This window comes from Monodelphis domestica, chromosome 1 (assembly GCF_027887165.1).
Source record: "Monodelphis domestica isolate mMonDom1 chromosome 1, mMonDom1.pri, whole genome shotgun sequence".
NCBI classification, from domain to species: domain Eukaryota; kingdom Metazoa; phylum Chordata; class Mammalia; order Didelphimorphia; family Didelphidae; genus Monodelphis; species Monodelphis domestica.
The window spans coordinates 198,910,131-198,925,777 of NC_077227.1; the positions used below are offsets into that span (position 1 = coordinate 198,910,131).

The following is a 15,647-nucleotide window of genomic DNA, read 5'->3' on the forward strand; positions in this document are numbered from 1 at the left end:
GTTGGGCATAGGAAGAGAAGCCTCAAAGGCTGCAGAGAGGGAAATTGGATTTTTTTTCCCCAGGGTAAAACTTCTTAACAATTAAGAGCTATCAAAGAGTAGAATGAACTGTATTGGGGGATAGTAAATTCTTCAAGTTGAAGATAGTTGACCATTGTAGAAGAGATGGTTACCTGAGCTGGTCTTTAAAGGAAGGGGGGGAAGGACTTTAGTAGATGGGGTTAGGATTGAAAGACTATTATAGGATGTGTAATATTAGTGAAAGCATAGAGGTCGAATAGGACAGGATAAGCAAGGGACCTAGACTATTCTAGACTTGCTGTAATAGAATATAAAAGGGATGAGATATGCTTTACTCTGATTTTTGGAATCTTTATTGTAGAGGGCCTTGAAAGTCACATTCAAACATTAGTTGGTGGGGAATGAGTGAAATTTGTAAATAGAAGAGTGTTATGATCATAGCAATAATTAGAAATATCACTGTGACTGTTTTGGAAAATGAATTTAGGGAGAGGAATTAGAATGGAGGCAGAAAGATCTATTAGGAGACTGTTTTAGTTTAGGCAAGAAGAAATAAGATGAACTTGAGTAGGGAATAGAAAGGAGGGGACACATTTAAGAGATAGGATCATCAGGACTTGGCAACTAATTGAATGTTATGGTAAGGAATAATAAAGAGTCAAAGTTGACTTGAATGTTATGAATCCTTGTGACATGTCGGTATTAACATGATAAAGAAGTAAAGGGAAGAGACATCCTTTGGTGAAGGGAAAGTTAAGTTTTGAATAAGTTTGAGGTTTTAGTGGGACCGTTATAAGTGGAGATACCTTAAAAAATCATCTTTCTGGAAGAATAATATTGTGGATTTTTTTCCTAATTGATATCTTTGCCTTTTCCAGGCAATTTCTTGAAAATTGCTCCTTTTCAGTGCTTTCAGAATTGCCATATCTAACAGAACATTGGAAATATAGAAACAGCTCTGGAAAAAAGTTTGGAGTTAAATGAGATTTTTAGATTTTAACACAGAAATGCTCATCGAAGACATAACAGATGAGATCAGCAAAGGAAGAAATAGAGAAGAAAAGAAGACTAAGGATAGGATTTGGAGGGACATCTATCAACATCTATCTGTACAAATTAATTTTTTTTTTACTTTACTATTTTAGTATTTGCTCTCATCCATGTGAGCACTTCCTCCCATGATGCAGGTCATAACTTATCCATGTATTCTTGTTCTATGCAATCCAAGTCCACGTCTTCCTATAAATTCTCATTATAGGACCTACCCAGTATGTCTGGAGTCTTTTACCCTTCTCCATTGTTAACTTCTTTTATCTTTTTCTATGTATATAAACTTTATTGTCTGCACAGATACACTTCAGTGTGTATAGATTATTTTAAAGCTTTTATAAAGATAAGAAAGTAGTCATATAGATCTGTAATTAATAAAGACCTCTTGATCATCTTTCTGGAAGAATAATATTGTGGATTTTTCCCCCCTAATTGATATCTTTGCCTTTTCCAGGCAATTTCTTGAAAATTGCTCCTTTTCAGTGCTTTCAGAATTGCCATCTCCAGCATGGATATCTTCTCTTTGTGTTTGATCTGATCCAGCTGGTTTTAGAGTTTCTAGTTACATTTCTACTTCTTCATATATAGCATGTTGATTACTGATGGTTATTTGAGTCTTCTTTGGATAGTTCTACTATCACTAATCATTTGTTAGTGATGACTTTGATCTTTGTTGTAATGAATTGTTGGTCTGATTGTAACTGATTTTAAAGGCCTCTTCATTTATAAAAAGTAATTTTGTGTTTATTAAGATAGTCATTGCTAACCAAGTTTTGTATCTTTAGATTCTCTTTTTAAAAATTTCATGATATAAGACTTGAGGCTTTCAAATAGTTAACAAGCATTTGTCCTCTTTTGTTTTTTTATCATGAACCATATTTTCCAAAAAAGTTTTCACTAACCTTCCTTGGGCCCATCTTTTTGTTGATATCACGGAGTATCAGTATGTCTGTTCACTTGGTCCCACTTATGTATACTTATGTATAATTTTTGTTTATGTTAACCAGTTACCAAAAGTCCCACTAAGTGTTTTTTCTTATTCTTGGTTACATAATAAAATAAATTTATGCTTCCTTATTTGGAACCTCCTTGTTGGAAATTCCATGTTAGTGTATTATTTATGTAGTTTCAGAGTAGAATGCTTTTTTTTTCTTTGAGGAATATATGTAAGAATATTGTTTTAGAAGACAATTAAATATGTTTGAAATAAAAATAAATAAGCAGATTATCTTAAATAATGGAGACATTCTCCCTGATTATTCTTTTGGACAAGTTAGAAATAAAGCCTTATACTGAGATTTGTTAAGTCATATTTGTATGTTTAGTATTATTATAGTGCTTTAAGTTTCAGGATGGTCTACATAGTCTTAAATAACTGTCTTTTATTTTTATATCATTAAAAATAAAAACTAGGGGTAGGTAAGTGGCTCAGTGGATAGAGAACCAAGCCTGGAGACGGGGAGGTCCTGGGTTCAAAACTGGCCTCAGACACTTCCTAGTGTGACCCTGGGCAAGTCACTTAACCTCAGTTGCCTAGCTCTTACTGCTCTTCTGCCTTGGAACCAATACCTAGTACTGATTCTAGGACAGAAGGTAAGGGTTTTAACAATAAAAATAAAAACTTCCAGAATGTCTGAATGCTTCGGAATCTTAATTTTTTCCTTTTTTTTTTCCATCATAAATTATAGGTGCTGATGGGAAGGGTTCCAGACAGAGGAGGAAGGCCAACTGAAATTGAACCACCACCTCCTGAAATGCCTCCTTGGCAGAAGAGACAAGAAGGCGGAGGGAGGGGTGGCTGGGGTGGAGGTGGAGGTGGAAGAGGAGGAGGTGGTGGGGGTGGCCGAGGTGGTTGGGGAGGAGGTGGAGGTGGAGGTGGAAGAGGAGGTGGTGGTGGGGGAGGCTGGGGAGCCAGTGGTGGTGGTGGTGGGGGAGGAGGTGGAGGTTGGGGTGGGGGTAGAGGTGGGGGTTTTCAAGGCAGGGGAGATTATGGTGGAAGAGGAGATTATGGTGGGAGAGGGGGTTATGGTGGGAGAGGAGGTTATGGTGGGAGGGGGGGTTATGGGGATCCATATGGCGGAGGAGGTGGAGGTGGAGGGGGTGGATATAGAAGATATTAAAATTCCGTTCTAGATAAATTAGATGATGCTTGTTTTCTAGTAGAAGGATGTGTTTGGTACTTTTAGGCATAGTATTTTAAATAACAGATTTGAATATGCTCTATGAAGTATACATTCTTTAGACCACCTGATACCATTACTATGGAATCTGATTAGAACATAAGAGCATTGTTTTTATATTGAATTTTGATCTCTTAAGGGAAATGGCCCCTGTACTCCATGTATCCTTGAGCATGTTGGAGCTTTTTTTTTTCAAAAAAAAATGATGAGGAGAAAATAAAATAAAAAACTTTTTAACAATGTAAATATTTATTACCACTAATCTTAGAACATGGGAAGGGAAGCATTTTAGTATCTTCTTGATCAGAGTTTAGACTCTAAAATACCTATATTTTATTTAAGTTTGTTTCATAGAACTGACCTCACTTCCCATGAAGCTGTAGATTGTTGGCTTCATCAGTATTTTTTTGTATATCCTTTGTATTTGTTAGCTGCTCCCACCTCCTTTTTTTTGCTAGGGAATAAGTAGTCAAGGGTCTAACATGCATATATCCAATTTTCCTTTTTCTTTACAGGAGGGACTCCCTCTATATTTTTGCTATGTTCCTTCTCTATAATCCAAACCTATTTGTACATATGAAAAGTAGCAGGTTTTCCTTGCTTTATAAAATTTCTCTGTAGCGTTTGAAAATGATTTTTTTGATTTGAATTTAAAATCTTTGGAATTTTCATATCTCACTAACAAAAGAAAGTTGAAGATTCAAGTGAAAATTATCTTAATATCAACAAAGGTTATATGTACTGTCTGCATAAAAGCATGAAATAGCTTTCTTTGGGGGAAAGGGAACAAGCCTTTGAAGAAAATGATAATTTTTGCCTCACTTGGCCTTAGACCATATATAAATGCAAGCTGAGATGTCTTCCACATTTTAAAGTAAGGAATTGACTGGCCCTTTGGGCCAGATTTTTTATCTGGTTATTCTTTAATGTTAAAATATGGCCAGAAATAAGATTGGCTTGGCAGATTCACTGTAGTGCCACTTCCTGAAAGAACAATCTCATTTGACTGTTGGGTGAGTCAGCAAGTTGGGATAGTTCACCAGGGAGCTAACTCGGTTCCTCTGGACTGATGGTTAGAACAATGGCCTGGGAATCTAGAATCCAGAGTTGTAATCATGGCACTATTTACTGGTATATTTGTGGGGTGGAGCAAATGCTATCTCTGAGAAAGAAATATCCCACATATGACATGGGGATGATAACACCTTGCTTACTTGCTTCACAAATATGTAAACATTAGTGAAATAATGTTGGGAAGTCTTTTGGGGCAGTTGCTTGTATTCAGGGAGCAGATGATGAATGATAAATCTCTTCTTAGAAATATGGTTGGGCTACACAAGTTCTTCTCAGGCAGGTTGTAGAACCATTAACCCAGCACATGTATAACAACTTTTCAAACCCCAGTTAATTTAGTAGACGTGAAAACATGTATCGTTATCCAGAGAAGTAATGTGATTACTTGTTGAACAATTTTTCAAAAGAAGCCATTAGGTAAAATCCTAAAGAAATGTAATACTATTAAAAAAGGAAATGATTCTGTATGCTGTAGTCTTGAAAAATGTATTTTCAAGCCAACCCTTTAAGATAAGATACTTTCCAGAGGAAAGGAAAATGTAGAATTTTTTTTTATTATTTGTGAGCATTTGTTTAGGGTATTTTTGGTATGTTTATGTTTTAATGGACAAAAACATTCAAGTTCTCATTTGTGACAATAGAAAATATCCTTTCCATATTTAAGAAAACATCTTTTAGTAACAGCTGTGAACACTGAATAAAATATTGTTTTAAGTTTCATTTGTGTTATTTTTATAAAACCTAACATTATGCTCTACCAAATTATTGTCACCTACTCTAAGTAGAACAGAAAGGACCACTTGAAAAAATAAAAATAATTTAAAAAATCATTTTTGCTTTGATCACTAAATAATTCCCAACCCCTCACCTTGAAAAATATTTTTAGTTTTAAAATAATTTTATCATTCTGAATTTTGTCTGGGAGGATGTAAAATTGAGGCAAGATTAATTTAGGTTTCTGTAACAAAAGCCCTAAACCTGGGATAGGAGAAACAGAGGGCAATGAATGACCTGGGTGCTCTGGTGCTTAGTGACTTTGCTAGTGGAGGCAAGTTACTCTAATTTCCTTATTTGTGAAATAACAGGGCTGGATTAGGTGATCTCTTGAGGTCCCAACTTGGATTTTTGGATATCAAATTCCCAGTTTTTTAAGTGTATCTATTCTGAGTAAGTATAAATAGGAGTGAAATAGATTAACCAAAGTTCTAAAGTAACTTCTGCCATTCTTTTATCAGTGTAGTTAAACTGTAGTTGGAATAGGATTGGAAGGAAAAGGATGGCTATAACAGCTACTCCTGATCAATGACAATTATATGGCAATTATGCCCAGTACCTTCTGCTGGAAACAAAGCCAAAATGAAGTTTGTATTTTTGGCCTTTTATATTCCCAAGTTATAAAAGTTTTTTCCCTTTATATCTTGCCCATAATCTCTAGTCTCAAGTTTGTTGGGCCAAAGCTATGGTATGAAAGGTATAAAATTATAACTCCAAAGCTTTGCTCTGGTGACATCTCTGTCACTATTCCTTTTCCCCTTAAAAATGACATTCTCCAGACCTGATTTAGAGACTGTCCTGCTGCTAAGTCAACTCACCCAACTATATGAAGCTCTGCTTTTGGGCCGAACTACTTAATTTCTGAAGATGAACTAAGCAATTCTAGCTGGACCCCAGACCATGCTTCATATCCCATCCAGTGATCCACCCGAGACATCTTGGCAAGGGCACTACATCAACCCTTTAGAGACTGCTTTTCCTGTCCAACCTTCCCCCCCTCCCCCCACTCCAGGCTAATCATCTCAAGTTTTTGGAATGGATTATTCATTTCATTCATTCAATAGCATTGGATTCTCTAAGTTTAGGCCAGTGAAGTACAAACTTTGGTCCTACTATGCTAGAGAAAGGTTTTCAAATGCAGACCTAGATAGGTGAATTGTTAGGTCTTTTGACCATTAAGGGATGAGCTACGTTCAGAAAGGCCCATCATTGTCGATAGCAAGGTTAACTTTTTGTACCACATCAATTTCCAAAGCTTTTAGATAGGTCGTTCTGTTCCACACTTAACACAGTGCCTGGCACTTAGTAAATAAACCATTGTTGACTGAAGGAAACACATACGCTGACAAAATTACAGCAGGTGGAATCGGTGTTCTAACACATTAGTGACAGCTTTTCAGTTTTAGCACAGTCTTGTTAGTGAATTGATGTGGTTGGATATTTGACCAAAACCATGGGGCAAAATTCCAGTTTTCAGTTATTCAGAAAGTAAAGTGACATTTTTCCGTTTTTCATTAGTTACAAGAAGAGACGTGACGATGGGCCTAATGTTTTTTATCATAAATATTAAACAAAGAAAACTTACATTAGGTATCAAAAGACTTTACAATCTGTACATTTGATTTTTCTTTCAGTTCTTTTACATTATACAACTTTGAACAGTTTTACAAATTACAACAGGGAGGGCACATCAGAATTAACAAGTACCAGTGAGAAATGAGACTACCTACTAACAATGACAAGTTCTGGGAATAAACATCTACAGTAAGTACACTTAAGACCAAAGATGGTTAGATCATGGTAAAGCAGGTATTAACCAAATTATTGTGCCATGTTAATTCTGTAACTTTTATGACTTCACAAGGTTTATTGTAAATAAGCCTAACGAGTTCTGTTTATTGATTAAGCACAAGGATTTTTAATCTAGGGTCTGTGGACTTGTTTTTGTTTTTAATATTTTGCTTAACTATTTTAACTTGGGTGGTTTCCTTTGTAACTTTATGTATTTTATTCATTTAAAAACATTCCAAGAATGGATCTTTTGGCTTAGCCCAATAGCTTAAAGGGGTCTTTGACCAAAATAAGGGGGGGAAAATACAAACTCCTGGGGGCTTAGTGAATCTGGGAAAATTTGTGGAAAATTAGTCACCCCTCATCCAATTAATTGTCCAGGACCCAAATAAATGTTTGGGGTTGTCTAGAAATGTTTGTTCTAGCTAGTGAATTGTAGCTTTTGGAAAGCTGAGCATTCAAGTTTTAAAAGTGAAAGATATTCCAAAATAAAAGATAAAGCCAAGTTCTCATTTGGTAGAGAGGGAACCAAAATAGCAGTTTGCAAAGCCTTGTTCAAACTAAATTAGTAAAGTTGAATGATGCAAAATTCCAAGACGGTAGAAAAAGTTACAATTCAAATTTGGTTACATTTGACTAATAAAATTTGATCTTACCATACTCCTTACAAAAGTGTAACAATTGACAATATAGTTGTAAATCTTTGTGCAAGATGTTTTACTATTTTGATTTCAGGCTACCTTGGTGTTTTTGTGATTAATGTAGGAATATCCAAAAATTGTACATATTTCACATTCACATTTTTACACTGAAGGAGGAAAAAACCCAGCCCACATGCAGGTACAATATTTCCTATACACAATGTATACATATTTACAACGTCAGCTATTGAAACTATTCATCTAATTAGCTTATACTTCAAACACTTTCACTAATAAGAGAGGGCATATATAATCTGCTTCTCCAAAATACATACAATGAAACAAAAGAATTGTTATGACCAGCTGAACTTTCATAAGTTTCCTTGAATTAAAATTAGTTGCAGAACAAACAAGTTTAAAAAAAAACCTCATTTTCTAGCCTTAGTATAATGTTAATCTGTATACCAATATGTTGATCGGCTATGTCATAAATTTTTAATGCATGCTTTATCGAATGTAAAAATACATATTTGGATACAATATTGTATTTATTTTAGCTACCACTGATGCTAAAACCATATGATAGGGTAATAAATTCCCAGAGACTTAATTTGATAGCAGTGGACTTGGGACTTAATATCCTGCCACTTTAATAGATTATGACCTTGGAGCAAGTCACTACTTTCTGAAATTCCATTTTCTTCATCTGTAAAATGGAGGTAATAATTCTTATGCTACCCATCCTGTACAGTTGTCCAGTATGGTGTTGTGAAAAGGACCCTACAGAGAGCCAATTTAAGTCCCAACTTCACCATTTATAAGCTGTGTGGTTCTGAAGAATACACCTATCTAAGCCTTTGAAAAAATTTGAAAAATTAAAGACTGGAAAAATAGTTTTTTGGGTCCTACTAGCTCTCACTTCCACACTAAAAGAAATGACGAGTGTGCTTTGTATGTAATGTATATTGTGCTTTGTAAATGTTTAAAGCAGCAGTCATTCAATTTGGAGAGGATCTCTTCTGATTATGATTATCATGTAGGTTAGATAGTTGAGATGATAGATAAGCTATAACTTTTCAATTACACATAGTGATATTTTGTTAACGGGCTTTTTAGGTGAGGACAAGTGAGTTCACTGTCAAGTAGAAATGTCCAAAATGTCCGTGGATAGAGGAAGAAGTAGTATTTGGAAGAATGGGAGAGGAGGAAAATGGCTATTCTTTTGGGAAACTTAGGGACATCAAAAGGCAGAATGTTTGGCCAGTCTTCTCCAAAGACATGGAATACTGGTGTTAAGATGATCCATAATGGCTCACTGAGGATCAAGGGTGCCAGCACTGGAGAAGGGATATGTAGGACAAACATAGTCTACTGACTTACTAACAGATTCTCTTCCTTATCTCTGATAGAAAGAGGGCACTGTTGCAGATTTGAAGCAAGTTGAATAGGTGGGACAAAATGAATCCTGATCCCAGGTAAAGTAGTTTCTGCCCCACAGGGAAGAGAAATTTTAGAGCAATTATGGCTAGGTTTAGAATTATGAGAGGTGTAGAGTTCATCTGAAGTCATAAGAGCAGTATTTCAAGAAAAGAGTTGCTAGCCTTGTCAAGAGCCTGTAATGAGGTTTTCAACTCTCCTGGACTGGAACTGGAGTTGGAGAGGGGAAGGGAAGGATTGCAGTAGAAGGAGATGCCTGTTATACCAAGTGCTGACATATTGTCTGGTGGGGAGGACATCTCTGGAGAACACCCCATCAAGAATATACTTCCTCCTCGAATGAGGGGGAAGAGGAATGAGAGTATGTTTTTCCTGAAAAGAGGGCATATATTTTAAAGTACCTCTCTAAATCCCAATATCCTTGCTTTTCCTCATTCCCTTGTATTTGGCAGTTCTGGAGAAAGTTGAGCTCTACTACTCTCCATAATATGGTTCCTATGCTTTCCTAGCTTCAGGATTAGGAGCAGTTTTGATGCTCATTATGTCTCAGGACATGATTGTTGCTTCTTTCAAGCCGGAGAGACTCAATTTTCTTCTGAGCAAATCTTAGTTCAGTCCTTAGAACTTCATTGTCTGCCTTCAGAGTGTGTATTTCCTGAGGAAAAAGAATGAAGTGTTTATAAGGGCTGCAATGAAGACCAAATCTGGTGGTGTCCCAATATACCATGTTTTAATATGTATACCACATTCATTGTAGGGAAAATAAAATGCCATTTTCAAGAGAGTTGGGTTCCCCCCACCGCCACCTTCAGGAGAAAATATCTTGAATCTCAAAGCAGCATGTGAAAACAACAATTAGTTCTTGGTTTCATGACTCAAGAATGTACTTGGCCACTACATATGTTAACCCCCATTACAGTTAGAAACGAGAATTCCCTAGACCTATCTGTTTGCGTGTTATGAACTCTCAAGTCAGAAGGCCAGGAGGTAGCAAAAGCACCAGACAGTAAAGTCAGAAGGGGAATCAAGTGGTCATCATTAGGTCATTGTCAAGAGACCCTTGGGCATGTGATAAGAGGAGATTTTGCAGAGTTTAATTGGGAGAAGGAAACCAGCTCTGGCCAGGTAGAGTGAAGGTAGAATTGGGGATAGGAGAGAGAATACAGCGTAGTGGCTGGGAAGAATCAAGAGGTCTAAGATGGTTGTGGCAGCTTTTTCACTTTGCCCCATTCCTATCACCTCTTTATTCTATGCTGCTTCATCACATTTCACATCTCACTTCTAGCCGCTGTTTTTTTTTTCTTTCATTAAGAAGCATCTGCCCAGACCAAGTTTTTTCCTGCTAGTGAAAAGCAGACAAGACTCTTAAAGATTACTTGAAGCTTGTTCGCTCCAGATGCCAAGTAGATTTGCCATATCTGTGTTCCTAAAATTGTCCTTCCTTAGGACTCTTAAAATTTCCTCTTTTTTTTTTTTTGGATATTTTCCTCATGAAAAAGTCCATTGCCCAAATCTGAATTTTATCACTTTTTGAAATGACTTGGTTCCTGGAACACTTCTCTCTCCTGCATTTCTCCCAATCTAGTTTTCTTTATTCAGACAAAAGAATTCCTTTCCTTTCCATCAACAGCAAGGGATCAGTAGCTCCTTGCATTGCTTTTTCTCCAGCTTCCTTCAGTTCAGTTTCTGAGATGCCAAATTTAAGTGAATGCCTGCAAGGCTGAAGGGTGGCTTCAGTAATCCTATCAGGTAGACAGATGGAAAGATAGCAGGGCTTTGGATTTGAAGTCAGGAGGATCTGGTTTTGAATCTCACCTCAGACCCTTACTAGCTGTGTTTTCTAGGCAAATGATTTGAGGCCTTAGTTTCATCATCTGTAAAATGAGAGTATTGGTCTTGATTTCTAAGGCCCTTTTCAACACTAAAACTATGATCTGGTAAAGTTGTAAATCTTGTATTTGTTATGTTTGGTTTCTGAAAAGGCCTGCCAACCTCAGTGTTGTGGGAAAAGTGGCAGGTCCAGGAGTTCCTTCAGATGTTTAATCCTGGCTAATGGAGACATAAAGCCCTTTGCTTCTTTGTCCTGAAAAGGAAGGAGATGATCCAGAAATGAGTGGTTAGGGGTAAGATTACAGCAAGGGTATCTAAACCCCACTGAAAACCTGTGACTTCTGACAAACTCTATTTTTTGATCGCTTGTTGAAGAAGTGTCTTGCCATCTTCACCTTTTTTTCACATCTCTTTCCTTTCACCTCACAGACCCTAACTCAAACTCTGTTAAACTCTCCCTCTTGATTCTCCTTCACTTGGCATATGTTCTTCCCTGATCAGCTCTGACATGTAATAGGTTCATGGTCGATGTATTCTTTTAAATTCAAAAGTGTTCTTGATTGTTGCTGTTGAGCCAATTGAACATATTCCCTCAAGCACATTCCAGACAGATTTAGGAAGGAGCAGATTTAGAACTGAAAAAAATCACAGAGGTCTAGTCTAGTCCCTAATGGGAAGCAGTATGGTACAGTGATGAGAGCACTGATTCTGTAACCAGCTGTGTGAACTTGAGCAGATCCTTTAACCCCCTGAGCCTGTTTTCTTTTCTGAAAAATAAGAGGGTTGGATCAAGACCCAACTTTAAGTGTATGATCCTGGTTCAACCCCTTCTGTCCTATAGATTAATGAAAGTAAGACTCAAAGAGATTAAATGATTTGCTTAAGGGTAAGTGGTAAATTCTGATCCACTGATTCCAACTTTGGCCCTCCTATTGCACCATACTAGGCTACTCCCTGAGAATAGAGCTGCAAAAAACAGAATCCTACTAGGGAAGAACTGGGCAGTCACGTGTTGTTTCTGCCAAAGGGAGAGGATAGGCATCAGGCCAGGAGATTTCATCTGGCTAATGCCAGCTCTTGGGCACCTAGATGGCAGAATTCCAGGCCTGGAGTCAGAAAAACTCACCTTCCTAAGATCAAATCTGATCTCAGACACTAGTTGTGTGACCCTGGACAAGTCACTTAAACCCTGTTTACCTCAGTTTCCTCATTGGTAAAGTGAGCTGGAAAGGGAAATGGCAAACCACCTTAGTATTTCTGCTAAGTAAACCTCAAATGGGGTCACAGCGTGGACACAACTGAAAATGACTGAACAACAATAATGCCAACTCTTAGGGCTTTTCAAAAATAGACCTGCAATAGGGATAGCTCAGAGGTGGCTTGGTGGATAGAAAGTCAGGCCTGGAGGTGAGAGGTCCTGGGTTCAAATTTGGCCCTAGATATCTCCTCGTTATGACTGGGCACATCTCTTATCCCTGATTGCCTAGCTCTTCCCACTCTTCTGCCTTGGAACTGGTATTTGTATCAATTCTCAAAACATAAAATAAGGGTTTAAAACCACCAGAGCAAAAAAGTCTGAAGGATTAGGACTTTACCTAATCTTGGCTGCTACAGCTGATTGCCTGGAATGGTTTGGAAATCTGAGACTCGGGGATCCTGTACGCCCTTTCCATAAACAATGAGAAATGATACACCGAGACCATGATGTAACAAGCCACAAACTTGTATCTGCATAATGATACTGATTATAATACTGTTTTGTGGTTTATAAAATACTTTTTAAAACTTTCTAATTTGAAGTTCAGGACAAATCTAGTTGAGGCTATATGATTGCATGGTTGATGGAACCATGAATGGGTTCAGTCATTCTGGAAAGCAATTTGGATCTATGCCCTCCAAAATTACTTTGACTCAGTAATACCACCATTAGGTCTATATCTAAAAAAAAACATCAAAGAAAAAATTGGACCCAAATATATAAAAATATTTGTAACAGATCTTTTTGTAGAGGCAAAGTATTAGAAATTGAGGAATTAAAGAAACCCCAGTAATTGGGAAACAATTGAACAAATTTATGAATGTCATAGAATACTACTATGCCTTAAGCAAGAGGGGAGAAAAAATAAGCATTTATTAAGCAATAGTTGTTGTTTAGTCACATCTGACTCTTTGTGGTGCCATTTGGGGTTTTCTTGGCAGAGATTCTGAAGTGGTTTGACATTATCTTCTCAAGTTCATTTTACAGATGAGGAAACTCAAGCAAACAGGGTTAAGTGACTTGCCCAGGAGTCACATAGCTAGTAAGTATCTGAGGCCAGATTTGAATTCAGGAAGTCTTCCTAACCCCAGGTCTGGCTCTCTATCCTTTTTGTTATCTAGCTTCCCCTAGTATTTGCCAAAGGTGGATAAGCAACCTTGAAAAGGGCTTAGCACACTGGATGTGCTAGTCCTTTCTGAACCCTATAAACCAGGCCCTGTGGGAAGCTCTTTACAAACAATATCTAATTTAATCATCACAATAACTCTTTGAGGTGATGCTATTATTCTCCTTCCACTAAGGAGGGAATTGAGAAGAGGTTAAGTAGCATGCCCAAAGTCACACAACTAAGGAGTGTCTGAGGCCAAATTTCAACTCCTATATTCTAGACTTGCCATGCCCAAGACTATCCAGTGTGTCATCTAGTAAGAAATTATGAAAGGGGACTATATCAGAGAAACAAATCTAGGAAGACTTGTATGACTTAGGAAATTGATACTGAATAAAATGAGCAGAACAGTAATACATTTTATATAATAACATCAACATTGTAAAGACAAACAACTTTGAAAGACTTAAGGTTTCTGACCAGGGCAAATGACCAACCATGACTCCAGAGGACCAGTAATGAAACATGCTATCTATTACCATCATCTAGAGGTGATGGACAGAAGGTACAGGATAAAATATGGCCAATGTGGAAATTTGTTTTGCTTGACTATGCATATTTGTTATGAGAGTTTTATTTTCTTTTTTCTAATGGGGAGAGGGCAAGTGGGAATGTGAGGTGAAAAAAGAAACAATCCAATGAGGATAGGCAGGGTTGGTAGTACCTTCATCTTGCAAATGAGGAAACAGAATTAGGAAGGTTACAGGACTTGCCTGGGGTCAACTTGCCAATGGGTAAGTGACTGTCCTGGGACTCAAATGAGTCATTGGTGATTGGAATGAGTAGCAGGGCCTACTCTAAAAGAACGTATCAAATAGGTGTAAGCTTATTTCCAAATGAAAGATTGTCTTCTCTCAAGGTTAGGAGACTAGAGGCAATTTGTGAAGGTAGCGCCCAGGTCTTTTGAGTCTAAATCTGGCTTTCTTTTTACATTCCAAAAGTAGTTCCAGTTCCTCACTTCTCCATTATACCTTTTTAGTGAGTGACTTGTCCCCAAATGGAGCACTAATCTTGGGCTATCTGGTTTCAGCTTTTCCCCCTATCATCTTCACCCAGAAAAAGGAAGGGGATGGGGAGAGAGATAGGGAAGAGGAATACCTGCTCCAGATCCTGATAGGTGGGGAGTCTGAGGTGTCGGAGGTCCTCCTTTGATTTTGTGATGGATTCCTTGTTCTCCCACTTCACAAAAGCCCGCTTGCGGACCAAGACTGGGCTGGGGCAGGGAGACATGGAGCTGGGCAGTAGATAAAGAGTGTCCTGGGCTGTCTTTCTTGGGGAAGACAGCATAAAGGGGCTACTAGGGCCTTCATGGCCAACCCAAGTGACTGACTCTGTCTGTGTGCCCTTGTGGACCATGGCCCGTTTTAGCCGAACAGAAATCTTCTGAGCAGACACACCCATCAGCATGATTGTTCGATCCTTGCTCTCCTCATTGTGTTCCATCATCTCCCCATTCACTAGGAAAGGTCCTTCTTCAGATCCTAAAGAAAGACAAACAATATATCAATCTGTCCTGTGTAAAAAAGATCCTAACAGAATTACAAAAAGCAGTTGTTCCAACTGGGACAGCAGAAAACCTACCCCAGGACAAAGGGCACAAAATGGAACCTCAAGCCAATTTTTAAGGACAAATTCAGTTGAATGAAGCGGTGGGGAGACCCCTTAGGATATGAGTAAACAGAGATTCTGAGATAGCTCAGAGAGGAAACTAAATGCAACTAATAAGTAATTAATTTTTCTTGCTCACTAGGGACCACACCCAGATGATTCTAAACTGAAAGATTGCAAATATAGTTAGCAACCTGTAAATTTTGGTTCAACTCAATTCTAGTTATGACCTCTGACTAGGCTGATAGATTAATTTCTGAAATGAGAAGAACTATAATCTTTATGCAGATATCTCCAATATAACTTCTTTTTAGAAATGTTTATGCTACTTTGGAGTGGATCATAATAAACTTCATAAAAGCTACATATTAATTCACAAGAACTAAAAGGAATCTTTAGACAGTTGTGGTAATAATAAATTCTAATCCAGACTAGGTTATTCCAAATTACTTTGTGTTAATTTTTTGAAGGTTTTAAAATAATATGGATAGATGGAATAAGCCTTGACACCAGGAAGACCTAATTTTGAGTCTTGCCCCAGAAAAATACTGGCCATATGATTCTGGGCAAGTTACTTAAACTCTTAGTGGTTCTAATTAACTAAGATGATAATTCTGCTAACTTGTACTGATAAAGGACAATTTTTACACCCTGGAGTTCCTGTTATCAATGAATTCACAGGACCAGTTTCTATGCTTAGGTCTTGTACTTATCTGTTTTCCATATGAAATGTAAGCTAGGTGACTAGCAAGACCATTTCATTTTTGTCTTTGGAACCTGCTTAGTACATCACTTGAAATATAGTGGATTTGCAC

The 15,647-nt window shown here is 37.5% G+C and overlaps 2 protein-coding genes across 2 annotated transcripts in view; one reads left to right on the forward strand and one right to left on the reverse strand.

Moving 5' to 3' along the window:
- Positions 1 to 5,155, forward strand: part of FAM98B (family with sequence similarity 98 member B) — a 43,393-nt gene extending 38,238 nt beyond the window's left edge. The window contains exon 8 of the mRNA XM_001370653.4: positions 2,760 to 5,155. Coding sequence (XP_001370690.1) covers positions 2,760 to 3,191 — 432 coding nt within the window. The 3' untranslated portion in view covers positions 3,192 to 5,155. The remainder of the gene's footprint in view (positions 1 to 2,759) is intronic.
- A 1,481-nt stretch (positions 5,156 to 6,636) lies between these two features.
- RASGRP1 (RAS guanyl releasing protein 1) overlaps positions 6,637 to 15,647 on the reverse strand; it is a 117,905-nt gene continuing 108,894 nt past the window's right edge. The window contains exons 16-17 of the mRNA XM_001380877.3: positions 14,323 to 14,705; positions 6,637 to 9,623 (exon numbers count right to left, since the gene is read on the reverse strand). Of these exons, the coding sequence (XP_001380914.2) occupies positions 9,486 to 9,623; positions 14,323 to 14,705 (521 nt within the window). The 3' untranslated portion in view covers positions 6,637 to 9,485. The remainder of the gene's footprint in view (positions 9,624 to 14,322; positions 14,706 to 15,647) is intronic.